Source organism: Zerene cesonia, chromosome 11 (genome assembly GCF_012273895.1).
Source record: "Zerene cesonia ecotype Mississippi chromosome 11, Zerene_cesonia_1.1, whole genome shotgun sequence".
NCBI classification, from domain to species: Eukaryota; Metazoa; Arthropoda; class Insecta; order Lepidoptera; family Pieridae; genus Zerene; species Zerene cesonia.
The window spans coordinates 5,625,194-5,653,096 of NC_052112.1; the positions used below are offsets into that span (position 1 = coordinate 5,625,194).

The 27,903-nt window shown below is 32.1% G+C and overlaps 3 protein-coding genes across 3 annotated transcripts; all 3 read right to left on the bottom strand.

The window, feature by feature from the left end:
- Window positions 1-2,621: 2,621 nt before the first annotated feature.
- On the bottom strand, window positions 2,622-5,681 carry LOC119829979 (glutamine--fructose-6-phosphate aminotransferase [isomerizing] 1-like). The gene has a single exon (XM_038352763.1). The coding sequence runs from the start codon at window positions 5,483-5,485 to the stop codon at window positions 3,461-3,463; it is 2,025 nt and encodes a 674-aa protein (XP_038208691.1). The 5' UTR covers window positions 5,486-5,681; the 3' UTR covers window positions 2,622-3,460.
- Window positions 5,682-7,907: 2,226 nt separating this feature from the next.
- On the bottom strand, window positions 7,908-12,556 carry LOC119830537 (elongation factor 1-alpha 2-like). Its single transcript, XM_038353596.1, has 10 exons — window positions 12,368-12,556; window positions 12,132-12,281; window positions 11,830-12,049; window positions 11,409-11,554; window positions 10,607-10,739; window positions 10,173-10,288; window positions 9,734-9,823; window positions 9,152-9,272; window positions 8,719-8,885; window positions 7,908-8,284 (listed from the first exon to the last, which is right to left on the bottom strand). Exons 1-10 carry the CDS (start codon window positions 12,539-12,541, stop codon window positions 8,213-8,215), a joined length of 1,389 nt encoding a protein of 462 aa, XP_038209524.1. The 5' UTR covers window positions 12,542-12,556; the 3' UTR covers window positions 7,908-8,212.
- Window positions 12,557-14,962: 2,406 nt separating this feature from the next.
- LOC119830023 (GRIP and coiled-coil domain-containing protein 2-like) lies at window positions 14,963-27,037 on the bottom strand. The gene is made up of 15 exons (XM_038352845.1): window positions 26,737-27,037; window positions 26,250-26,364; window positions 25,051-25,494; window positions 23,263-24,948; window positions 23,084-23,180; window positions 22,566-22,819; window positions 22,290-22,480; window positions 20,086-20,502; window positions 19,697-19,824; window positions 19,334-19,499; window positions 18,805-19,041; window positions 18,296-18,492; window positions 16,772-16,925; window positions 16,034-16,142; window positions 14,963-15,636 (listed from the first exon to the last, which is right to left on the bottom strand). Exons 1-15 carry the CDS (start codon window positions 26,755-26,757, stop codon window positions 15,575-15,577), a joined length of 4,278 nt encoding a protein of 1,425 aa, XP_038208773.1. The 5' UTR covers window positions 26,758-27,037; the 3' UTR covers window positions 14,963-15,574.
- Window positions 27,038-27,903: the final 866 nt, after the last annotated feature.

Consider the following 27,903-nt stretch of genomic DNA (forward strand, 5'->3'; position numbering starts at 1 on the left):
ATAGGAAATCAGGGGAAGTACCTACCTCTTTTTATGTTTTGATTCAGGACTAATGGAATATCTGATTGCAAGAAAGATACTAATTTATGCTTTTATTTTACAGGAAATATAAAATCGTTATTCGTTGTATCTTATCGTCCACTTACAATCAATGAATTATTTATCTTTGAACAGTCCGATTGTCGCCAATAAGTGCTTTGATCTCGAAAATATATCGATAGTAATTCCAGTTCCACTATTCAATAATAGATGATATTAATATCAATTGATTGTTTTATATAGATATATAGAACACAATTTATTGATAATTATAATATAATTAAAACGCATACATAAAGTTTGTGAATATGGATGGACGGATGGATGTTCGTTACTCTTCCACGCGAAAACAGCTTATCGAATCTGTATAAAAACTCTGCGAATGTACTTGGACGTTGGTGATCGATGATGAATATATATATGGATATGATTACCAAAATTTGTTGGTTACGGATCAAGCTTTGGTCACATCGCAATTGAGCCATGAGTGGCAGACTAGAAATATCTATAAAACTACCTCCAGTCCAATGTATCAATGCGATGTTAACATTTAGGCATTTTTCAAGGACAGTACATTTTTTTAAAAATTTCTTGTGCTATGAAAACATTTTAACACATCGCTTGTACTGTAATGATCTTCAAATGGTTATGTTGGTGGTTGATCGAACGAGTGTAAAATATACCGGATCGTTATTTATACTCAATAAATATTCAAATTATTTGCATTAGAATGTGACGGTAATCTAGCAATTTCAAGGTCACGCCTTAAACATTTAAAAACACGAATGGCAAAATTTAAATGTTCGCAGTCCGCTCACTTTTGTACTCCTAAGTAGGTTGTATGAAGTAAGGACCTAACTGCAAAATTTTTTTTCAGAATTCAAAAATTTCAATACTAATAGGAATTTAACAAATCCATATAAATAAACATAATTCGCCAAATGTGTTGCTAAGCGTATAGCTCTACTCTGTTACTCTACTACTATCTTCTCTACTTTAATCCGCTATTAGGATTGCTGGTACCTAAAAAAATATTATACTTTAGCCTAATTAAAAGCTAAAGTGTGTAGTACACCTTTTAAATAGTATGTATGTATGACAGCTACTTAGTTCCTTATCTATCAATAACAATTAATTAAAATTAGTAGCAAACCTGGTGCCTATATTTTCAAATCCTTGTAAATTTATTAATAGATCAAAGGATTCAGCACCTACCCTATTGTGATTATGATTTGGAACATAAATATTATGCTATATTTATGCACATGATTTTTTGATGCATTCGGTTTGAATACTATGTAAGAAAAAAGGACGTCCCATGTTTTCTTACTGTAAATTATTTTTCTTATTTATAAATCTTAGGTTTATTCAATAGTTGACTATTTTATAGATATTATTATTATAATATAGTATCATTAAGTAAATCTTTCTCATATGTATATAAAAGTCTCTGATCACAATTTTTGTAACCATACTCCTCCAAAACGTTGGGACAGATTTTCATGAAATTTTGTTTGCATATTGGGTAGGTCTTATACTCGTACAATGATAAGAGGAAGGCAGAACAGCGTTTGCTGGGTCAGGTTAAATAAAGTTACACAATTATTCTCAGTAAATTTAATCTTAAAATTATAGAGTTAACAAATAGATATTGTGAAACGTGATGTTCTGTTTAACAGATTTAAAATAATGATTTCAATAATATATTATAATATGTATTTTTTCATGTATATTTCCTTTTCTTAACTATTAATATAAGATAATAACATTTCACTTAGATAAATGTGCGTAAACTATTCTATATCTATGAATAAACGCCTACTATCACATAAAAAATAAAATGCAGAATTATTTTTCATTAAAATGTAAGATTCATAATTTTACAAATAGCTAATGTAAATAAATCAAATGACACAAGTGACATTTACAAATTTAACGCCGAGTTACAAAAATTTTAACTCCCAATATTTATTTGATATTTTTGACTAGCAATCGGCCATATATTTTATTGTTCACTTCCGTAGTCGAAGCATAATTAATTTCGCACGATATTAAATAATAACATTTCAACGAAATTTTTATTGTAATTTTAAGTAATAAAAGATGTAAATTATAAATTTAATCGCTGCTAATGACATTTCAAACGAAACATCTTTACTAGGAACTACAACAATTCGATTTTAATTAGTCATTATTAATTAACTATAACTATAAATGATTTCAGATTGCAAAATTGTGAATATTATCGTTTCGAATAAAATTAATTTATTTACAATCGCATTTATGGGCCTTTTTGAAATTTTATAAGTAGATAATTCTACCACGTATGCCTAATCAGTATCTTAACATTTTACACTTAGAAATACATTTTATTTAAATGCTTAACCAAGCATTAAGTACACACACTTAAGAATACATGTAAAATAAATGAATATAAAAGCTTACATTAAATCTTAGTTTGTGTAAATAAGTAATACGTACATATTTCTAGCACTTTAAAAAAGTAGGTACAATAAATTTTCAAACTATATGGATATAAAACAACTGTTTAAAGGACAATATTACGAGAAAAACGAAAACGATTGCATAATAATTCATACATACACGATTTATATTCGCTATTTGTAATTTCTACGAAAAGTACGTGAAGTACTTATATAAAAATATAAATACAATTTATTAGAAATCTCTCCGTAAAATTTTTATTTTAGATGCTAATGCATTTGAATATTATATTTTTCAAAAGGTTTTACTATTGCATTTCTTTTCCCGACGATTTTGCTTAACTAAAAAACAACTACAGAAATAGGTACCATACACGAGTATTTCAGAAAACACAAAATTAGCTTTAACCTATCTTAAATACATATTTATATATATATTCTAACTCAAGAACGGCTTGCTTGGATTAGTACAGTAACTTTTAAAATATTGAAAACGAGATGCGAGTAAGGAAAAGGTTTTAAATTCATATGTTATTTTTTTAAACCCAGTTATTATCGAGCTGTGACCGGCCTTGTACCAGATAAAATATCGTAATATATACAGCCATGAAATTTGAGTAATGGAATGTTATATTACACAAGAGCATTATGAACTTTAAATTTTCAGTACTTATGGAATGTTTTGGTTATTTAAATACCAAACAAATTTATTTTCGATTTCCAAAGTGATACAAATCTTTTAAAATATATTTAATCTAAATCGATTTAATTATGTTGCTATATTATCGCTGCATAGATAAGTGAATTTGTCGAACCCATTGTCAACTATCGATAAATCAAATAAATGAATACTATGAAATTCAAAAGATAAGGTAAACTTTTGGTAAAGGACCAATTAACATGATAAAAAGATTATTCCACAACACTAAGTTATGAATGTAGAGATCGCATATTTTTAAAGAATAACAAATACAAAATCATTCTACTGTTACAGATTTCGCAAGATTTCTCGGACAATCGACATTACATCCGCGCAAAACAGCTATGTGATATGCCAGTAACTGCATAGGAATAACAGTTAGCACTCCTTGTAGACAGTCAACAGTTTTGGGCACTTCGAGAACACGGGATGCTAATGCCATGGTCTCTGTATCACCCTTTTCGCAAACAACAATAGGCCGTCCCTGACGCGCTGTCACTTGTTGCAATGCGTTCATACACTTTATATAAACGGGATCACGCATTACGATCATCATAACTGGCATGGAATCATCGATAAGTGCAAGGGGTCCATGTTTCAATTCTCCCGCCATTATACCTTCACTATGCATGTAGGTCAATTCTTTAACCTTGAGTGCACCTTCCAGACAAGTAGCAAAATTATATCCACGACCCATAATCAGGAGAGAACGTTGCCGATACAGATCTTCCGCCAAAGACTTAACTTCCGAATCTAATGCTAAAACTTCCTGAATCTTCTTATCCAATTCATGCAAGCCAGCAATTATATCAGCTCGGCGCTTTTGGAGGGAAATTCTATCTTCACTGATAACTAAAGCAAACATAACAAGGGATACAAATTGAGATGTATAAGCTTTAGTCGATGCAACACCAATTTCCGGCCCCGCATTAATATGTACACCACAATGAGACTCACGACAAATAGAACTGCCCACAGTATTTGTAATTCCAACAATCAAAGCTCCATGACGCTTGCAATATCTAAGGGCCATCAAGGTATCTGCAGTTTCACCGGACTGAGAAATAAAGAAGCATACGTCATCACGGAAAACTGGTGTATTCCTGTCAAGAAAATCAGACGCCAATTCCACCATAACTGGAAGCTCGGTTAATTCTTCTAGTAGTTGTCTTGTGGCTACTGTGCTATGGTAGCTGGTTCCACATCCAATCAACATCAACCTTCTGCAACGTTTGATTTCAGGTATATAATCTTTTATCCCACCAAGTGTCACTGCTCCATCTGCAAAGTTGAGGCGGCCTCTCATTGTATTAACAATTGATTCAGACTGTTCAAATATTTCCTTTTGCATAAAATAATCATAATTTCCTTTCATAATCTGCTGCAACTCCAATTTCAGAGTCAAAATTTCACGCTGATGAGGATCCGAACTGCTTCCTGACATACGGTGTATACTCAGAATACCATCTTTGATGTGTGCTACATCATCATCCTCAAAGTAAAGGACCCTATTAGTGTGTTCAATTACAGCTGAAGCATCTGAGGCAAAGAAATATTCTACATCCCTCTCCTCCTCAGGTTGGAACTGAGCATGGCTGTTAACACGTGGTAATGCAGGTACCACTCCACGAGTAGCCTTGTTATTATTGTACATAATAGGCACATGATCGCTTGAAAGACTGCGTCTTGTTTTAATACCAACCAATAAAGGACTACCACGTCTGGTTGCTACACACTCATTTGGAAAGTAGCGAGATTTAAAGCATAAAGCAAAGGCACCCTCAAGTTGTTGAATTACCTGCTCAACCAGCTCTTGGAAGCTGTAACCTTTATGCTGGTTGTAAATATGATGTACCAGCTTTGCTATAGCCTCTGTATCAGTCTGGGATTCAAAAATGTATCCCTTGTTTTCCAGAAAAGTTTTAACTTCTTTATAGTTGGTAATAATACCATTATGAATAACAACAAATGCGTTATCTTCTCCCGATCGTTGGGGATGAGAGTTGATAGCGCTCGGTTCTCCATGAGTAGCCCACCGGGTATGAGCAATCCCACAATGAGATTCTACACATTCTTCAACTGCAAGTTCGACACTGCGTTCTTGGAGTAATTCTTCAAGCGCGGCTACTTTGCCTTGTTTTTTCACAACTGCAATATCTTTTTGATCCGCAGCGTCTACGGCGACACCAGCAGAATCATAACCACGGTATTCCAAACGCTTCAATCCATTCACAAGCAGCTCCAATATCTCCCGCCGGGTCTTAGGCGTAAGATGATTAATGTATGCGAAAATTCCACACATTTTAACGAAGAACGTTTATTAGGCGCGAGTACACTGAAGCACAACCAACGAGAGACTGTGTTCAACTCAAAACACGTCTAATGTTGAAGGCCTTCGCCATTAACTCCTTCCACAAATTAAAGTTACTTTCACTTACGGCAAAGCACACGTCATCGTGTTTCGTTATCGTAGATACTCATTGGTAATGTAAATACCAGCGAGCAGCGGCAAAACCAGTCTTCTTTCCAAACAATTTAGACGATTCTTACGATCCTGTCATATACATTTTGACGTTATAAGTCAACGTCAAAATTTTTGACGTCAAAACGAACATATTTATATGTACGAATATAGGTAGATGTTGCCATGTAATAAACAGTCCTTCTACGAATAAATAAATCTTGTATGTTGTTGTAACTATTAAATCTTGAGTCCCATAAAAGTGGACATCTATGGATTTTTTTTAATTTCATTATGTGAATTTTCGTTGCACTACTGAGAGCGTTAAAGGGTTAAAAATAATTCATTGAATAAAAACAATAGTACTTAGTTTACACTTAAAATTTAATTATAGGAATGAGACAGTCATTGTTTCCATTTGTTCTAAAGTCAGGCAACTAACGTATGTTTTCAAATGCCGCGGAGTGCGGAAGAATAATAGATTTCCGCTACTTAAAAAGTGTTAATTACGCACTGATTCAGTTTGTTACTTCATACTGTTTTTTCCTGGGGTGATTGTATTAAATCTCTGACGGTTTAACTGAAACAAGGCAAACTGCGAGCTGTCCTCAAAACTCTCACTAACAAACTTCTTCGCTTTCTACCAGACGAATTATTTGCCTTATGCCAGGTTCCCTCAATACGTCAATTATTTATACTCAACAAGCTTTTGTGCTTTTTTTTATTATCATACATATAAACGTACCTCTCGGATCACTATCTATAGAAAATCTAAACCTGCTTCGAAATTTTAAAGATCTAAGAATACAGACACACAAATGGCGGAGGGCGACTTTGTTTAATACCTATGTAGTGAAGTTGTAATTGATGCTTTATATGAATCCGCCCTTAAAAACGCTAGGCATCGATTTGACAAGGTAGGTTCCATTAAATGTTGTAGAACTGCGGCAGCAGGTCGCCATTAAAATTTTAGAGGTCGTTGATCTATAATTAACTGAGTCAGATTCTAAATACATATTTATCCACTTTGTAATTTTAAGTTTAATGAAAAATAATTTTATTTTTTTATTTTTGAAATAATAGAAAAAAATTGGTTACAGAGCGGAATTTGCACCCAAGTCTTTTTGCCAAACCGTAGCAACGCCTAGCCTCTCGGCCACCCGCCTTAGCAATCGATTATCTTGACGTACGTAAACATTCCAAATGAACGGAAAAGAGAAACAATAAAAACCATAAAAATGCTTTCCGCATGGCAATCCCGTTTATGGTGATTTAAATTTTTGAAAAACTAAAATCGCTATTTATTTTTTGGAATTATAATTAAGAAACCATTTCCAATTAGAAAAATTGCATCGCGTAGAAACATTATTACCCACATTTATTCTGCCCATTCAATACACTCAATAATAATCTAATACAATGAAACAATAATTATACCAGTAGCTTCTTTATTGGTTTTATCAGGATTAAGGTCTTTACAAAATTATTGAAAATATTAAGATACATTTATTTAGCTTAAAAAGAGTTTCCAGTTGTTTCCGTACATAATCCAAGAATTCTTACAATCGTCACAATTGAATATTTAAACCTTTACACTGCCTATCTAGTCTAAAATATGTAACTGAACGATATATGTTTTAAGATAAGGTCAAACTAGGAACAAAATCACATACAAAGTTCATCAAATATCTATCAAAACGTTTATAACGCTTAATTATTATACCCTTAATTCCAACTATATGGTTCTGGTTTACAACCAAAGCCATCATTTTTTTACACTCTGATGTTTCATCCCTACTAATACAACATTTCAACACCGTAAGAAAATAACATCTAATCTTAAATGTAATTTTTAAATTTCATTTAGTCACGAATTTAATAATGAAATAAAATTACAGAAAAACAATGGACGACACTACTTTAAACAAAGATGGTAATGAGTGTTTTAATGCAATTTTCGACTAGAAATTATTGATTGTTACAATTAAATACAAGATTTAATTTTAAATACATAAAAATAATAGAAGTTTAACATATTAAACGAAGTGAAATTTACAATATTGAAAAAGTGACGTGTGAGGTGAAATGGTTTAAAAATTCAATTAGTCCTCCATTGCCTTTCCTTCTGAACTCTTTACGATGGAAAATTAAGACATAACGAGCCTTCAAGTACGGAAATTCAAACTTGGAAAATAACTTACGACTAAAATAATTAAAAAGACATAAACTTAGCACATATGTGTAACTAAAACGAACGAGTATCTTGTTATGATAAATGCAAGAGTCGGGAACGTGTGTGAAATCACCAGTTAAGAAGCTCCGATTGTGTGAGTACACTAAGGGCTCACGACTACGATACAACATCGATAATGGGATTTTTTTTTTAATCGAGGCAACCGTACTATCATCTGCCGGCCGCTTGGGGAGCAACATCAAGCAGTCCATGTTACGACGGACCAGAGCACGCGAGGGTGGAGGGGGACACTGTTGGAGAGAGAGCACTGGAGACAGAGCAGCGTTGCAGACGACGGACACCGGCTGCGCTACATTATTTAAACTGCCCAATAGTTATTTTTTCTTTTGGGCCTTCTCGGCGGCTTTGGTGATTTTACCTGTAGTCACCTCTTTAAAGGTCACGCTCTGAAACATACCAATGCAATGAGTGGGAATAATGTTAAAGTGTATTGTAGAAATAAAACGGGAAGGATGGAAAAAATCGATAACCGATTTGGGTACGCGGATGATGCAACGCTCTAATCGTCTCTATACTAAATCAGAAACCTTTTTTTTACTAACTATGGCCTCCGGGAAGATCGTGGGTTATGTCGAATTACCAAGTAAAATCCCAATGTATTCCGTCGAGCCGCTCTAATAAAGGATCCATGGGTGCTTGTTGGAATTCGTCCGAGACCCCCTCAAGCTAAATAAAAATCCTGGGATCCTGGTATCCCCCTCTCTACTAAATTCTTCCTTTTACTTACCAATTAAAAAAAATATCAGTATCCACTATCCCATATTGCAAAACAGAAAAACAAAGTCAAACGTTGAAATTTGTTTAATGATGACGTTGATACCTTAATGACACCAACTGCGACGGTCTGGCGCATGTCGCGCACGGCGAAGCGGCCGAGCGGCGGGAACTCCTGGAACGACTCGACGCAGAGCGCCTTGGTCGGCACCAGCGTCACTATGGCCGCGTCGCCGGACTTTATCGACTTCGGCTCCACTTCCGTTGTCTTACCTGATAGTGGACAATGCATTTACTGACTTGGCTGACCATATATCGAATTCGGGAAGTCTACGATTCGATTTTAGTAAAACAATCAGATTCGTCTGTTCGTTATAATATTTTTTGGTTTTATGATATTTTTTGAATATATACATATTATATGTCGGTCGGAGACAAAGATATTTTTTTGTTATGACTTAATTTAATTTACCCTATTGTAAAGAGGATGAAGTTAATTTCGCACTGCATTTTATCAGAGAACGAAATGGACACGTTACCAGTACGACGGTCGCACTTCTCCTTGATCTCAGCGAACTTGCAAGCGATATGTGCGGTGTGACAATCGAGCACGGGAGTGTACCCATTGCTGATCTGGCCCGGGTGGTTCAGCACAATCACCTGCGCACCGTGTATAATTCTAAATAGGCCATTGTTTGTTCGACTTCTAAATGCTTTATTTCTCAGTTACGTCATTTGGAATAAAAACCATCACAAAATGTATGGTATGGGTAAATAGTTATTGTTTATCGAGATTGACTGTATTCACTAAGCCTAATTGCAATCAAAATGAAAAAATGCTCTATGTTCAAAAGAATTTCAGAAATTACATTAACCTTACATAAAAAACATTTTAATAGGCATGTAATTTAGATTTTATTACTTTCATAAATTTGGAAAGAATGCTAGCAATTAACCGGTTTCTAAATTCATATTAAAGTTTAAACAACAATTTAATGAAGCATCAATATAAAGGTATTTTGAAATTTGCGAAATAAGTAATAAACTAATGATTATTAAAAATGATTAGATAGAAAATATGTAGTTGGTTATTTTTTTTTTATTTCAGGACGAAGACGTACCTGGGCAGTAAAATCAGAGGCTCCCTTGGGTGGACAATTCTTGGAGTCACCAGCCACGTAGCCGCGACGCAACTCCTTCACAGACACGTTCTAGCATTTCACAGAAAGTGTTTTATTTTTATTGCATGACCGCATCAAAAAATATCAAATGGCTTGTTAATATTTTATACCAAAATTGTAATCAAATATTTAAACAGTTGGTTTGGTTGGTATCTACGTATGTGTACAAAACTGTTCAATTATTATTTCACTTATTTTTTCATAGATCAAGTTTGTGAAACTAATCAAATGAATCATCTAGAATTCAAAATGGGACAATGTTAGTAAGAACAAAGATATGTATTAACAAAATAAAAGATTTTTTTTCAAATACTTTGTCTATTACTTGTACTTCATAGTTGGTTTTAATGTGGTAAATATGATGGTATAAATGTTAAACCTTGACGTTAAAGCCCACGTTGTCGCCGGGCATGGCTTCTTGCAGCGCCTCGTGGTGCATTTCCACAGACTTCACTTCCGTGGTGATAGCGGCCGGAGCGAACACCACCACCATACCTGATCACCATATTCAAATATGCATTCAATATACTGCATATTGATAACTTTTGCGATGCAAAGTTGAAATGTGTTTAATCTTGCTGTAGTGCATATATCGCTATACTTTTTTTGTTTGTCTAGTTTATAAGAAAAAAATTAAAAAATTCAATCGATCAATTTCAAAGAATTAATTTCAAGTCATTTTCAGAGTAGCAGGTTTGAGTATCTAATTAGACAAGAAAACAAAACTCCGCATAGTAGAAAAAAAGCTAAAACATGTCTGCAGCTTCGGCATACATTTGTAGTTCCAACACGTCCGTTCTAGAAGGTTCTCACCTGGCTTCAGGATGCCGGTCTCGACGCGGCCGACGGGCACGGTGCCGATGCCGCCGATCTTGTACACGTCCTGCAGCGGCAGGCGCAGCGGCTTCTCCGTGGGCCGCGACGGGGGCTGGATCGCGTCCAGAGCCTGCAACATCGCTCCGTTTGAATGCGCCTCTTTTTATGAATAGGTTAAATCGATTGAATCTACGTAAAACTTTTTCATGTTTAAATTAGAAACTCTTCAACTCAACTCAACTCAACAACTTTCTCTACAAGGAAAAATATCAGTCTAGGGTTTTTCCCGCACAGTTCTTGGTGCCGTGAAATTCAAAGATTAAAAACTATATTATTCCCTTTCTCGGGTATCTCTTTACTAAATTTCATACAAATCGGTTCACTGTTTTTAGTAAAGAATATTTTTTCAGGAATATCCTGATATAAGTCGTTTTGGATATCGGACATTGAGAATTAAATGACCGATTACCGACCGATACCGACCAGATAGTGTTTATGGGACCAGGCATATTATAATTTTTGTTGCGTTTTGTGTAATAATAAAACTTGTTGTTTCGCAATGCGGATGCACAGTTGTTGACATTTTAAAGTTATAAGATGTTTAAGCTTAGTTTTAAGTCGTCAAGGTAAAATTATGATTCGTATTGTGTCCGTGAAATTACAAATGTTGTGATGTAAAGATTTATCGAGTAGAGCAAAATGTCGAAAACTTGTCTTCCATTTTTTGTAATTAAAATTAATGAATTTCGATACATAAAAATGTATCTATCAAATCAAGCATATGCAATGGGATCCGCACCTCGATGAGGGTCTTGCCCTCAACCTTGCCGTCCTTGCGGTCGATGGTCCACCCCTTGAACCAGGGCATCTTGTCGGATGGTTCCAGCATGTTGTCGCCGTGCCAGCCCGAGATCGGCACAAAGGCCACGGTGGCCGGGTTGTAACCTGACGCAATATTACATAAGCAAACTTTACCGGTTTTCTTTCTAAATTTACATAATATTCCAAATTAATAAGCTACCTTAATGAATAATTCATTGGGTAGCCACGCCTATTCTTTATTTAACTTCATTCTTAAGTTTTGAACGCAAAAGAAATACGATCGCGTAGTCCAAACATACATTTTCTTAATAAATTCAATCGCATCATGTAGTTTGTTAAATAAACCCATCCAATATTTGTAATAAATACCCGGAATATTTTAAATTGGGACAACTAACCGATCTTCTTAATATAAGAGGAAACCTCCTTCTTGATTTCTTCATAGCGAGCTTCGTGGTAAGGAGGCTCAGTGGAATCCATCTTGTTGACACCCACGATCAATTGCTTCACGCCCAACGTGAAGGCGAGTAGCGCATGCTCACGAGTCTGCCCGTTCTTACTGATACCAGCTTCAAACTCGCCTGTTCCTGCAGCTACTATCAACACAGCGCAGTCGGCCTAAATTCGAAGGAAAACACAAAAATAGATTTCCATTTGAACAATTCATATAGCTTTATTTCCTTTATTCAAATATACCAACCTGCGAAGTTCCCGTAATCATGTTCTTGATAAAATCCCTGTGACCAGGAGCATCAATAATAGTCACATAGTACTTAGCAGTTTCAAACTTCCATAGAGCGATGTCAATAGTGATACCACGCTCACGTTCCGCTTTCAGCTTGTCCAGAACCTGTAGTGTAAAATTCCAAAATAACGTTTACTTACTCGACACCGCAATCGATATTGTATCTACTTAGCTGCTCCGTTGTAACTTACCCAGGCGTACTTGAAAGAGCCTTTGCCCATCTCCTGCGCTTCTTTTTCGAACTTTTCGATGGTTCGTTTATCAATCCCACCACATTTGTAAATCAAATGGCCAGTAGTAGTAGATTTGCCAGAATCTACATGACCGATTACGACGATGTTAATATGAGTCTTCTCTTTGCCCATTGTTGAAGTAGTGTATTAACGTTGGGTACCTGAGTGACAAAAATTCAAATTGATGTTCATGATAGAATTTCAACTATAAATTATTATTTCGCGAAACGGAAGTACCTGGTGTAAAATAGCGATTCAGTTTTTGTAATCAAGGAGGAAATACATAACAAGAAAAAGTAATTATGAAGACAAATAAGAGTTGTTCCTGGTTCCATAAAGGAAAAGCCTTGATGCATTGAACGCATTAAAATTAAAAATGTTCAATCTAGCCTTGTATAATATATTAATTATGCACTAATCGTAAAAATCAATACGTTTATTAGTTCCTGCCTTAATTTACTTTTATATCTTTAACAAAAACTGCATCATCGATTATTCATTTTTATAGCGTCATAATTTAGTCTTTTATTCAATTTACCTAAAACGCAATATAAACCGAACAATGGAATAGTCTATTCAAAACTACATAATCTTTACTTTTATCCGTAAAGGCCCTTTTTATATAATTATTCATAGAACGCGCAATATATTGACCGAGATGTTACCTTTTTAGACACTCAAACTCCAATATTAAAAACCATCAGGCAAAATTGCAATGTGTTATGTTTGATGCACTAATCGGTACTGGGAATGCACTCGAAGATGGAGGCTTCGATTGACCTGTGAGCAAATCTCCGGGAGAGCTCCACAGAGCGTGCGCAGGACGTCCGGGACGTCGATACAGCCAGCATTTCATCCAAATATAGAACACATAGGATACCTATGTCTGTTACATCACACAGTGTAACTTAGGTATTATAACATAACGAAATGTTTTAAGTTGCGCATTCACTGAAACACTACGTGCAGTAGATCTAATAGCTGAGGAATTATTAATACACACTGAAAATAACTATCGAGCGCAACTGTAGTAGGTATTATCCTATTATGTAAATAATCTTTACTTTCATAAAACCCACGCAATGAAAGCTATGTCTCATCACACTTAATTATTATGATCGTAGATGAAATGCAAGTGCATTCAGCCTATTATTAGCGTTCTGATCTATATGGTTTTAAAATAGACGTATTTGCAGACGACATATATTAGTGCTCTCTGCTAAGAATTTAGATTTAGATATTGTCACAAAGATAACTAGATACGCTAAACGTGGCATGCGGTATACATAATACCGGCGACGCACATGTGTCGCCGGCATTCTGCTTCCATTTTGTGTTTTCTTATATTTTAATTTAAATTTTATAAACCGAAAACGAATAATACAATTTAGAAGCCAAGAAGTTATGTGATTCCGGATACTTTAATGGTCAAAAACGCAACGCTTAGTAGTAGGTTGCTAATTACGTACTTAAAGACGAAGTCGTCAATCATAACGCATTAGAATTATTAGGTGGTGAATGTCATGAAAAATAAACAATTTTATTTTATATAACTTAAGTAAAATTCTAACTTAATCATCCGTTGTTTTAAAAACAAAACAAGAAATTGCGTAATTGGAATATGCGCTACCGGTAAAATTTCAACAAGAAAAAACATTTTTATGAAGCCTCCCACATAAGTAATAAAATAAAATGTAATTAAATATCTTGGGACTTACCACAAACACGGGTGCTTGATGTTCAACACAACTCAAGAGACAATATAATGAAAACTGAAAAAATCTCACCTTTCAGTGCCGCAGTTGTGAATTTTCAGCTAGATTTTCAAGCATGCGCTGTACGGTCTCCCGGGAAATGAAATCAATAATGTCAACTGACGAACTTATTATTAAATTGTTGCTTTTATTAATGAAAATATTTTTTAAACTTGATTAAAAATCCACACAATAATTACTTAATTTCACATATACGATGAAACATTTCAACAAGATTAATAATTAATATAAGCATTTAAAGAAAACGGATGTTAGCATTTTCGTCGTCAGACTTTCTGCCATATACTATCCAGCTTGCCAGAGTTAACGTTAAATAGAGATTGATAAACGTAAAAAATATTTTATAGGTTTTTCTACGTTAACCGTAAACAAAATCAAAGTGGGAAACATTACGTTAATAAATTAACTGCTCTGATCATTTAGTTTATTATTTTCAAATATGTAGGCACATACAAATAACATACGCATGGTCATGGTCCCGTTTGACCTACATCAACGTCGCCATAATATGCGCGAAATGGAAACGATAGTATTCATTCACAAAGTTATATTCATGTTAGTTCTATTAAAGTTTAGCTTCTTTAAATATTAAGGCGATTAATGAATACGATTTTTTTTTTTTTTTTTTAATTTCTTAATTGCTCCTAGATGTAGAAATTTAACGTAACTGACCGATTCCATGAGTGATTTTTTAATTAGAACACTAAAAAGCTTAGAAAGATACTTTAATAAAACAACGAGTATATATTATAATTTTAAATATATTTTAATAATGAAGAAACTATATTATTACAATCAGCTAAGTAACACTAATATTATAAAGAATAAATACTCGATTGTCTGTTTGTTTGTTTGAAACGTATTAGCTTCGAATTCTTTGACTAGCAAAAAGCTACAATATTTCTGAGTGACATGCTTTATTTGATTTTGATTTTATCCCGGGTCGACCGGGTGGAGTAGGAACAAGCGGCTAACATATTAAAGTATAGAAATAAACAAATCAACACCATAGTTTGTACAACCATGTTACATTTTATGCTTTGTCAACCTGTTGTACATTTTTAATATTAATTTTAATGTGTATGTACGATCAAATATGTAAGTCTATTACTATATTTTAAATAAAGATTTCTGTCATATTAAAGACCCATACTAAATATAACATTGCAATTAACACTAAACTAGTATTTATTAAATAAATGTATTTCAAATTAAGCTTATAATAATCCTGTATAATTTATAATTATAGTACTAATTACATGTCATTATACAAATTAATTGATGTAATTATAAAAATGTTACAAAATTTCCCATTAAAATATTTATGTAAGAGCCAATTAATATATTTCATCACAGATAATTTTATTGCTTTTCTGGAATGCAAGGTCCTTTATTTGCCACCTGGCCATGGTAAGTAACTGCCCCAACTCTTGCTTGGATTTGGATCGTGTCCTGTGAAATAATGATGTATTACTATCAATGCAATCATGTAAAAATTATCATAGAGAAACTCTAGGTTAAACTTAAATGTTAGGTATATATATAAAATCTGCAACAGGGCAATTTATTACACGTTTCGTAGATACTTTAATATTTTCACTTAAATTACTGTATTTCTGAAATATCTTGTAATGAAATACAACCTGGGGGTTGGAATTTTATTACATGACATACGACACGAATTATCATATATTATAACAGGAAGAAAATTCGTATTCTGCAAGAACTAAATCGTAGTCATAGCAGTATCGTACATTAATTGCAATGGTGTCCCGATGAGACAATTCTCAGAAGGGATAAATGAAAGTAATTAATTTATGATTTAAACAAAATATGAAATATACTTTACCCTTGGCAACAGCTTGTATTTTTTGCATTTCTTCGGAGGAGAGTGTAAGAATCTTTTGCAAGACAGGAACGAGCCGGCTTCGCTCATCTCCCGGTGGCAGTGTTAAAAACTATTGAGAGACAATAACTTATTGTAAAATTAACAGAAATTTCTAATTCATAAGTCTAATGGAGAAAAGTCTTAGTTTATGTTTAATGTTAGCTAATAACACATTTATATGCGTGGATTAAAATACATTTAATGATATGATGTTTTTTTCATAATTAACTTAACATTTTGTGCAATTGATTATAAAAATAAGATCTTAAGCGAATAATATCATCATAATTAACGGAACAATCGTAAATTTAACGAATTGAAATAATTTTCTGAGATCTGGTGTGTGAAATTATTTGAAAATAGTTTTTTGGCCAGCTTCATTCGTCTTATAAAATAACTAGCTGCGCCCCGCGGTTTCACACGCGTAAGTCCATACTCGTAGGGATATTGGGATAAAAAGTTGCCAATGTGTTATTCCAGTTGTCCAGCTATCTACGTACCAAGTTTTATTGCAATCGGTTCAGTAGTTTTTGTGTGAAAGAGAAACATACACACGTCCTTACAAACTTTCGCATTTATAATATTAATGGGATAGTAGGTAGGATAGGATCGACAATAAGTCGTCTAAGAGCTCACACAGTAATCGCAAAAGCCATAAAATAAATATCAAAATCGCAGATTACGAATAGTGGCCAATACCTTCAAAGTGACGTTCTTCATATACTCCGTGTTGTGCGCATTCTGCGACGACCCGCGCACGCGCCGCAACTCCGACTTGAGCAGATCGCTTAGCTGCGACATTCGGGCGCATTCCCGCTCCGACTCCGCTAGTAATACCGTCACATGTTTTACCCTTGAAAATAAATAAATATAAATAAGCACAATGTAAAACAATTTATTAGAGTTGACATATAAAAAATAAAAAAAACATTCCTCAGTTGATAAATTAAAATTTTCAGTAATCCTTGAAAAGATATTGTAATTTTTTATAAGAAGCGAGGATGTAGTAATAATGAATGCCAGAAATTTTATATAGAGGACATTTTATATTCTTAGATGACTATTACTATAACAAGAGAAAGAAGTTAGCCGAAATTCGATACATAATAACGGTCTACACATGCTTGTAACTTAAATTAGCACTAATTATCATATTTCCAAAAGATAAATCAATATTTTCAGTTTAGTTACTGTATACCTCTAATTGAACAAGCTTATATGTATAATAAATATCTGATTATAGTTATCCATTCTATATCCCTGTCATCTATCTAAGCGATATTTAAAAAAAATCATGTATATAATAAATCTGTCTTTCAGATTAACATAATTCAAATAAGCAACGTAAGCTTATTATCCACTGCGTGAACGTAAAACCATTATTCACAGAATTTAGCTGTCCAATAAATATTTTTTAGAGGAATATAACATTTTATATGTAATCTATTTTTACGAAACACCTACATAAAATTATAAACGTGTTATACTGTTGATCTTTACATAATTCAGTAATATTATTAAAATTTTATAATCTATTCTGCAACTGATATTGAAAATTTAAACATTTTATTAATCAATTTTGTTAAGAATTCGTATAATATTAACATTTGTTTTATTACAATTATTCATATGTTACTTCCTGTTAGATGGTTAAATATGATTTATTTTTCTGTTGTAATCAGCGCAGGTTACAACAACTAGGCCATTTAATGATTCATATAAATTTAGAAAAGGAAGGTTTTATTTCACACAACATTGACACAATATTGATGACCTTGGTAAGTTAATGTTTTTTTAAATTAGACCTAGTGGTCCTAAACGATTCCACATTGTTTTAATGTAATACAACATATTAGCCTTTTATACACTACTCACAATAAACAATACGAAATGTGCAAAAGTCCTAATCTTAAAAATGAATAAACCAGATATTCCATGTCTGTGTGTTTGTTCCACATATCATATAGGAATATAGTAACTTTTTATCAACACCAATGTATTGTATTTTTTGAAAGATTCTCAATTAGAAAACAACGCAAGATGTTCTTAAACTTAAAAAAATTATCCGTAGTCCCTTTCCACAGATATTCACAAGTCAAACCAAGGAATGAAGATTACTTTGATAAAAGCAAACAACGATTATTCAAAACCAAGAATCAACGATAAAGTAATACTGTTGTGTAACTAAGTCACTTTAACTGAAAAAAAAAATAACAAGTTTACCTTTGCTGTAATGTAAGTACTTTCCGCTTTAAATCCGTGATCTCCTGTTCAGGTGTGAGTGCAAGTGACGAAGTGTCAAGTGTGTCGTCCTCAGCGACGCCTTCCTCTAGCAACCTTTCCAATGGAACCGGTGAGCGCCGACTACCCCCAGATAGGAATGACTTCGATAATGGAGGTGATGGGGCTGATTCCGAACCCTAGACATACATAAAAAAAATATAAGGTCTGAGTTAAAACAGGAATAGAAATCGAAGACAGTATCAATTTTTTTTTCGCTATTTGCCAGTATTATTTGAACATGTGCTAGTTTTTGCCACGAAAACAAATCCTGCAACATGTGAAAGAGAGGATGGAAATATCTATGATTAATTGTTGTTGTCCGACGGCCTGCGAGCATTTAACTACATTGACTATATGTTGAATTAGACATTCAATCATAGATTATTCACACATGACTCAAAGAGAAGATATATACCAAATTCGTTAAAATAAAAATAAAAAAAACTTACTTCTCCCTCCTCCCGAGGTATCATAGACACATTGATATCCATTTCAGTGTCACTCGTATCTTCTTTAGGTATCACTGGTATAGTATACTTATCGCGATTTAAATCTTCTTCAAATCGGCCAGTTTTGACAGACTCTTGTACAGTCGCAAGCTGTTTTCGCAAATTTTCTGTTTCCTTTTGGAGTTTCACCTCCAAATCTGTTATTTGAGACTTATAACATTGAGTTAATGTTGAAATCTACAAATAAAAGAAATAATTAATCATCCTCTACTTCCAACATACACTTTAATCACTTTGAGGACCAAATAATCAGAGAGAAATAGTTCAACTTTAATGATTCTATAACACCAATAAATGAAAATTTTTTTTAATTTGTAGTAAGTTTTTCTAGCATTGCATTTATCTAGAATGATGCTGTTTTTGTAATATCGTGTGAATGTAATTTTATGTAGCTATAATCAGTCTGTCACAATATGTTGTTGTATATAAAATGTCTACAATTGTTTTTTTTTTCACGTTATTGCCTTACTTGAAGTTTATGTTGTGCTCTCTCCGATTCCAACTGTTGCGAGAGTCTTGTAAGATCGGTTTGCAATCTTGTTGTTCTCTGTTGAGCTCGAGAAGCATCCAAGCTCGCCTCAGCCACACGTTTACGCGCCGCTTCCAATTCCGCACTTTGTTCGGAATATTTTTCTCTGTAATAAATATTAAAATTATTTCAAGTTTTTAAACTCCAGTGGCTGTGTTTATTCGGTGGTAAAATCATCATTTTTGCGAAAACTTTTGATTAGAAATTCAATTCAAAGACCTCTCTGTATCATACATAACGCTACATAATAATTGTTTATGGATATTTATGGTTAAAATTTCTATGATATTTTATTCGACTTACTGCAGGGTATTCAATTTAAGGCTTAAGCTTTCAGTCTGCGCTTTCAGTGCAGCAGTTTCCTCTTTCAGTTGTTCTTCTTGGCTGTGGTCAATTGTTTGATTTTGCCGTAACACTGCTTGAGCTCTCACCTAGTGTAGGGAAAATAAAAATTATATTATCTTTTAGTGTGTCAAACATTTTCTTTTCAATATTTTAGATTGCAAATAACATCACAGTAACATTCAAAACATATGTAAACAATCAATGTGTCGAAAAATTTTATGAAATAATTTCAATTTTTTTGGGAGTGCAAGCACAGATAAGGACGGTTGAGTTATTCATCCAAATTGAGAAAGTAAACACATTTCTTCTGCTATTAAGGCATATTCACGCTTTTGTATGACACAAACCTTATAACTTGTATACTCTGTTTTTAAATCTGCTAACTCCATAGAAGTAATCCTCAAATTTTCATTAGTTTCTGCACATTTGAACTCTAATTTCTTCATTTTATTATTAAGTTCAATTCTTTCTTCTCCAAAACTCATAATTATTTTCTCCTTTTCACTGAGAAGAGAAGTCATTTCTAAGTCTGCTTCTTCATTTTTTCGCTTTTCGTCTTCGAGCTCTTGCATTAATTTAGATATGATATTATTTTTGGTGCTAATAACATTATCTTTTTCTTTGCTTTCCTGTAAACTGTGCTGTACTTCTTCTTTAAGAACTCGGTTCTGAGTTTCATCCGTCTTAATTTGTTCTTCAAGTAATTTTATTTGAGTTTTCATGGCAGTTATAGTACTTTCATGCACATCAATTGTAGACTCCATCTGCGGATGAAAAATACAACTATAATATAGAAACTATACTAGATTCTTTATTATAGACGATTATAATAGAGAAACTATAATATTATCATTGATATTATGGCTATGAAACTTCGGATATGAATAAAATTCATTGGGTGTCAGATATGGTTAATATTATTTATTATCACATTGTTGTTGGTATCCACAATTTCATACTATTATCCCAACATAATAGCCTAGACATTTTAATTTTTATCTGCGGAAAAAATTCAAGCGAGTCTAGTTTTTTGTATTAACTTTTATATAAAGACTAGCTGCGCCCCGAGGTTTCACACGCGTAAGTCCATATCCCGTAGGAATATCGGGATAAAAAATGCCTATATGTTATTCTAGTTATCCAGCAATCTACGTACCAAATTTCGATGCAATCGGTTCAGTAGTTTTTGCGCGAAAGAGTAACAAACATAAACACATCCTCATCTTTCGCATTTATAATATTAGTATTCCTATTGTTGGGGGGTAATAAAAATTGTGTGTTGTGAAATTATCTACAAATTGTATGTTTCAGTTAAATAATCCGTTATCGGAGCAGCGCTGAGAAAGAAACCAGAACGCAAGACTATCACACAAATTTGCAAAAGCACTTTAGAAGACCCTTTTCTAACCATATTACCAAATTCCGTTCTGAATCTTCATCTGCTAAATTTAAAGTTTGTAGTACTTTAAATGCGACTTTGTCAAATATTTATTACTTAATATGGGCCTTCAGATGCCCTCAATCCAACTCTATTAACGTCTTTAATTTAATTTATTTATTTAAACAATTTATTGTGCTGCCAACAAAATACAAAAACAAAAACAAAACTAATACTTAAACAAATAGAAAGATACACACAGAAGGCGGCCCTATCACTTATAAGTGATCTCTACTAGGCAACCAACTGAAAGATAGATAGCAACGTTAAAAGGAGGTATGTAAAAAGTATAGCAAATATAACAAATAAAATAACTACATTCTTAAAATTCATATACAACATATACATATATAAAATTAATATACATACATATATACACTCATATAAATAATGATATCTTATAAAATATAAACATAATTAGTGTTTTAAAAATGGAAAGGAAAATAATCATAATGAAGTAGAAAAAACTATACCGAGTCAAATGCAAGATCTAAATAATGACATTGTGCAAGGCTTTTAAACCTAGATAGAGTTTGGGCTCGTCTTATATTAATCGGCAATGCATTCCAAACATTTATGGCAGTGATTACAAAAGAGACACCATGCGCATGTGCATGCGGTGAAAAGGTAGGAAGGTAAGGTAGTTAAATTTATTTTTAAGATAGAAAGGTCTTAGGGTCAAAAAGGATACGATAAAGTAGCTGTAACAATACATATTGCGGCGATAATAGACTGGGAGCAACTTGAGCTTCTTAATGTTACCAACATTAAATTAAAGAAGTTGACGATGACAAATGATGGAATATCATACAAATTTCTGAGAGGCTTTAGGAGCCTTAATCAATATTAATTAAATAAAAATGGATTTTGCAATAGGACATTCCAAAATCCATTCTTTTGAAATAACAAACAAACTGTGCAACATTCATGTTGCGCTCTCACAATGAAACAAAGAATCCACTCTTATTCGAAAGTTTGGTAATGGATATGGTTACGGATAGATTTTAATTTCTGATATCTGATAATATAGTTTAGTTTACAGAGCTGAATAACGTCCCTGCCAGTTATAAGCACAAGAACATTTTATAAAATTAGCTATATGACAACACCTACTTGCACAATTTTATTTTTCTTTTCTTCCATCTTAGTTGTAAGTTCCTTCATTGATTTTTCATAGTCTTCCATTTCCAAACTTAAAACATTCTTTTTCTTAACATCTCTCATGGCCTTTTCTAATTGCTCCTTTGTAGATTTATGTGAACTCTTTTCCGTCGCTAATTGTTCATTTAATTGTGATTTTTCCACTATAGAAAAGATAAATATAATGTAAGATACATGTAAAACTCTTAAACATCAAATTAAACAAAACAAAAAATCGCTGGAATGTACCTTCTAAATTTTCTATTGCTGATGTAAGAGATCTTATTTTTGATTCAAGATTCATAATTTCAGCTTTAGATTTTTCGTTATCGGGATTAGTACTACTATCAACCTCATCCATACTTTTCGTTTTATTTTCTGTGTTTTTGTCATCTAGCATCTTTTTGAGTTTCAACTTCTCTTGTTCCGAATTTTGTAACTGTGTAGTAGTTTCATTTAACTTCTTTTTCAATTTTAAAGCAAATATTCTTAATTTTGTATATCTGAAAAATACATTATTTATGAAAAATTACCTAATATTAATCTTTATATTAATCTGATGTATGCATTTATTTTTTTAAATTACTTCTCTAATAGATGATTATTATTAATGTGTTCCTCTTTTATATTATTATTTTAGTTCTTTCTAAATTTCCCTTAATGTTATATGTGATTTATCATTACATGATCGAAATTTAAACAACAATTTGAAATTTATTAAATTCTAAACAATTATAAATGAAACAGAATAATAGTACAATATTTACTTGTCTTCAAATGTCTCATCTAAATCCTTCATTCGAGAATGTTCCTCAGCTTTGGATATAGTTGAAGTAGACATATCTTCATTTGGTAATTCAGATACTAAAACAGTTAGTGCATTAATAAAAGCAAGAGAAAATCATATCAAAATGTATTCTCACTAAATTCAGAATCATGATATTACCATTACAATAATTTGTTTTCAACCTCTCAAGTTCCTCCTTTAAAGTAACTATTAATGATTCTTTCTCTTTTAATAATGACAGAGTGGTGTCTCTTTCTGTAATAAGTTTCTCATTATCTTCCTTGCTCTTGTTTGTATTATCTTCTGAGCTTTTCAGATAACTTTCCAATACAGTAATTCTGTCTAGTAATTCAACATTCTTCTCATTTTTCTCATCTCTATCTTTTTCAAGTGTTTCAATGAGATGCTCCATTTCAGAAATAGCTTTTTGTAATTTTGAAATTGCCTCACCTCTTTCCTTTAACACTTGATTAATTTCTTTCATTTCATTTAACAATTCATTATTTTCTGTCTTATAGCCTAATAATTTTGTTTTGATATCTTCATACTCAACTACTATATTATCATATTCTTTTACTTTTCCTCGACATTCTTTTAATTCAATTAATAAGGAAGAGTTTTCTTGTTTATAGTTTGATAGTTTTGTTTCTAACTTTGCTAAGTCAGCTTGCAGAGATACATTTAAATCAGATAAATTTTCGACATTATCTTTAGGCTGCTCTAGTGACAATTTTAGAGTCTCTACTTCTTCTCTTAAAAGCCCATTTTCATCTTGTAAGATTTCAAATTCTTTCTTAAGTTTTGTATTCTGATCATTCAGAATAGCTATGTTATTTTCAAATTCTTTAAGTTTTTCATCTCTTTCTGTATAGGTTTGAAGTTTTAAATTTTCATTATCTTTACACACACTTTCTAACTGAAGCTTTACAATTTCAAAGTCTGCTTTGATTTTGTCATTTTCATTCGACAGCAATTTATTTTGATTTTCCAATTCAATGATATTGTCTTTTGCAGTTAATTTTTCTTTCACAAGAATAGATTTCTCACTTTCGAGAGCTTTCAGTTGCAAAATCAGATTTTCCTTTGTATTCTTATCTTCATTACTTTTTAATGTCTCATTTTCTGATTTCAAATTTTCTATTTGTAAAGTAATCTCGGTCATTTCCTTTTGAATATCATATAATTCTTTGACTTTAGTATTAATTTCATGTTTTAACATGTCATTTTCTTTTATTTTTTCACTAATTTCAATGTCTCTATTTTTATTTAATGTTCTTAGGTCGTTTTCAATTTTTATTTTAGTATCGAGGGAGTCTTTAAGTTGTTGTTTCAAATTAGATATATCATTTTTCAGTGCAAGATTATTATTTTCCAGTACAATATTTTCTTCTAACACCTGACTTGCGTTCTTATTGTGCATGTTCACTTCAGTTAATTGTTTTTCTAATTTGTCTATTCTTTCCTTAAGTGATAAGTTTTCTTTATTTAAAACATTCATTTGATCATCAAGTATTTTAGATGCTTTTATTATTTCATTTTGCCACTTAGGTATGTTTTCTGAATATTCATTAACAGTTTTAGTTAAAATGAACCTTGAATTCTTAAGTTGATTTATACATGATGCACATTTTAGAATTTTGTCCCTATAACTTTTTAACTTTATATTTGCTTTTTCTTTTTTAGACTTTTCACCTTCATATAAATTTGATAATTCCTCTATTTTATTTCTATTTTTCATGTTCTCATTTTGCAAATCATTCTTTTCTGTTGTTATTTTACTTAAATTAGACTCTAGTGTCATAATTTTATTGCTTAATTCCTCTAGTTGGATTTTAAAAACTGTCTCTGAAATTAAAACATGGAAATAATTATTTAGACGAAATAAAATACTTATTTGAAATATTTCATAATAATAATTAAAAAAATGGTTCATATAAAAATACCAACCATCTTGAACTTTTTGTTCTAAAAGTTGCAGTTGTTCCCTTTGCTGCAGCCCAATATCATTAAATTCTACAGTTCTAGATTCCATTTCAGTCAATTGACTGATTAGTTGTTCATTCTCTTCCATGAGACGGTTGTTTTGTCTTTTGAGTGAAGTTATTTCACTATCCACATCTGAAAGTTTTTGTAAAACATTTGCTAGTTTTTGATCTCTTATTATAACATCTGCTTTATGTTTTTTAATTTCTTCATCATAAATATTTAACTTATCTTCATAAGTTTTAATTTTATTCTGAGCTACATCTATTTCCGTTATGTAATTAAGTTTTTGTTCTGTAAGGGAATCTACCAGCTCCTCTAATGTTTTAATGTTGTTTAATAATCCTTTCTTTTCATTTTCAAAATCATGTTCTTTTTTCTTAATTTTATCAAGTTCTATCTGGCACTCTGTAAAAGTAAAAGTGAATTAAAGAATTGAAAATATTGGTCATTCATCAGGCTATAGCTACTAGTGAGTCATCACTGAACTATGATAATTAAAGCCTTAGCCTGGTTATAAGTATTGCATTGTATCTTATACATTTCATTCCTTTGAATTAATTTATGAGTAAAAATAGTATTTTTTCAGTCTAGGTACTATTTTTCTGTATATAATAGATATACCTATTTTAGTTTTTGAGATTTAATTTTAAAACTAACTTTTTTTTTAAACTAGTTGTTATAAATATATAACTACTACACTAGTAGTAGTTATAAGCGTAGTAGTTATTATAAGTAGTTGTTATAAATTGTAAAGGTATACTCTGCAAATAGCTTGCGTGTCCCTAATCCCTATTGCTGTTGATAAAAATATATTGTGGATGACCTGATATGACCGCATTACCCTATGTAATGGATTTTTATACTTTGTTTGCTGAGGCCAATGGAATCAATATTGTGAAATGCCTGATTAGTCAGTTAGTAAAGGGTCAAAGCCAGAGTTTATTAATTAAAATACATTATTTAAGTTTATAAAGGAGCCAAATAATCAATAAGCATAATTTATAAAAAAAAAATTAAATGTAACATATGTACTCCAACTGGGCTTGGTGTTGTATCAGTCCAGAAATACAAACAATAATTAGAAACGCATTGCACAACATTGACTTTTTACACAGTAAACATTTAAATATCTGTGTAAATTTAAATCATAAATGACAAACCTGATTTTGCTTGCTTGGCTTTCTGTGCTATAGCTAGGAGACCTTTGCATTTAATAATTAAATCATCTCTGTTTAAATCATCAAAAGGATTTCTTTTAGGAGTATCACTTGCACCCTAAAATATGTTATATTCTTATATAATTATTATAATTCCAATTTTATACATTTTAAAAATGAAGTATACTTATACTAGTATGTTGATAATTTATCGCCTTAAAATTGGCTAATTATAACATCATATATTTCAGTTATTATTATATACATTTAGTATAATATTTCTGTATTAAAAATATTCATTTTAGATTTATTTATTTGTTTATGTATAAAATGAATATGTTGTATAATATAAATTTTAAGTGAATGTAAAACTAGATTACTTAATGTTATATTACAATAAAATGAGTTATAGATTTTTATCTCAAATTTCCTCCTCAAATCCAGAGTAACGTAGTTATTCAAACTCTTTACTTTGTCAAATTTTTACTACCTTTCCGTCTGAATTGTCCATTATGATATATTTGGATGTGATATTAAATTATGCTAGTAATAAAGTAGAGGCTGTGTCGCTATGTGTCCATTGCCATGAGCCATCGATACAAGTTCCACACGTACTCCGAATGTATAAATTATTTTGAATATGATCACTGTTTCGTAAAGTATACTATTTACTATTTAGTAAGTTACCCGTAATATTATACTCTTTAGATTTGACAAAACTAAAAAGTCAAAATGCGTAGTCAGCACCTTACGTCAAAATCATGATATACGTTCATGCAGTATTGTCAACCTCAACTAAGCGTCCCGCCCTAGCATCATCTCCAAATCCCCCTTGTTTCCCCATAACACTACCGCAAAATCAACCTAGAAGATTAAAAAAAAAATATGTTCCAAATAGGTATCGTGTTTCAAGGATAAATTGAATCTGCTGATGTCTTAAGACTATAACCTTCCTAAAATTTAATTCACCTACTAATTTGCGTAACATAAACCGCTAGAAAAGAATTTCCCCTTAGAAAATTCCCCCAAAAAAAGGCAATTCCTAAAAAAACGTCAAAAAATTTTAGCCCCAAAAAAATAAGGCCCCTAACAATACCTCATTAACTTGCCCCCAAATTTAGGGGGAAAACCCCCAAGTTGGCAGCACTGCGGTTCATGCGTCCATGTCAAAATCCATGAATGACGTAAACAGAGAATTGTAGATACACATTATGTATATAATACATAATACGTAAAGCACAGATTAGGAATGTAAAGTTAACAATAGCACAGATAACATAATACTGTACTATGATAGTGTCAAGGGGTTCTACTAGTACCACGTACCTATCTAGATACCACAGAGGACTAATTCTTCTGCGGGGTTTAAAAAAAAAAGAAAGAGAGAAATGAAGGGAGTAATTGGATAGATGTAGTAAAAATTAACAAAATGCTAATGAGGGTCTAATGTCACAAAAAGTATCTACTTTTATTTTGGTACCTATTTTTATTTTGGTTACTGCCATTTTTATAGAACAATGGCTATACAAATATAGTCATAATAAAATATTAAGCATCATTGGATCCCCCCTTATTTCAAAAATTTAAATTTGTTTTTGTATACAGTTTTTTAGATTATGTATACTCGTGTCATAATTCCAATTGGCAATTTCTTTTT

Excerpts from the sequence above, each read along its gene's own strand:
- LOC119830023 (XM_038352845.1), bottom strand. The coding sequence starts at position 26,757 with ATGGACAATTCAGACGGAAAG. Across the intron at positions 25,495-26,249 it reads AGCCAAGCAAGCAAAATCAG|AGTGCCAGATAGAACTTGAT; the intron begins GTTTGTCATTTA and ends TTACTTTTACAG. Across the intron at positions 24,949-25,050 it reads AGAACAAAAAGTTCAAGATG|AGACAGTTTTTAAAATCCAA; the intron begins GTTGGTATTTTT and ends TTTTAATTTCAG.
- LOC119830537 (XM_038353596.1), bottom strand. The coding sequence starts at position 12,541 with ATGGGCAAAGAGAAGACTCATATTAACATCGTCGTAATCGGTCATGTA. Across the intron at positions 10,740-11,408 it reads AGGGCAAGACCCTCATCGAG|GCTCTGGACGCGATCCAGCC; the intron begins GTGCGGATCCCA and ends GCGATGTTGCAG. Across the intron at positions 9,824-10,172 it reads ACGTGGGCTTTAACGTCAAG|AACGTGTCTGTGAAGGAGTT; the intron begins GTTTAACATTTA and ends GTGAAATGCTAG.
- LOC119829979 (XM_038352763.1), bottom strand. The coding sequence starts at position 5,485 with ATGTGTGGAATTTTCGCATACATTAATCATCTTACGCCTAAGACCCGG.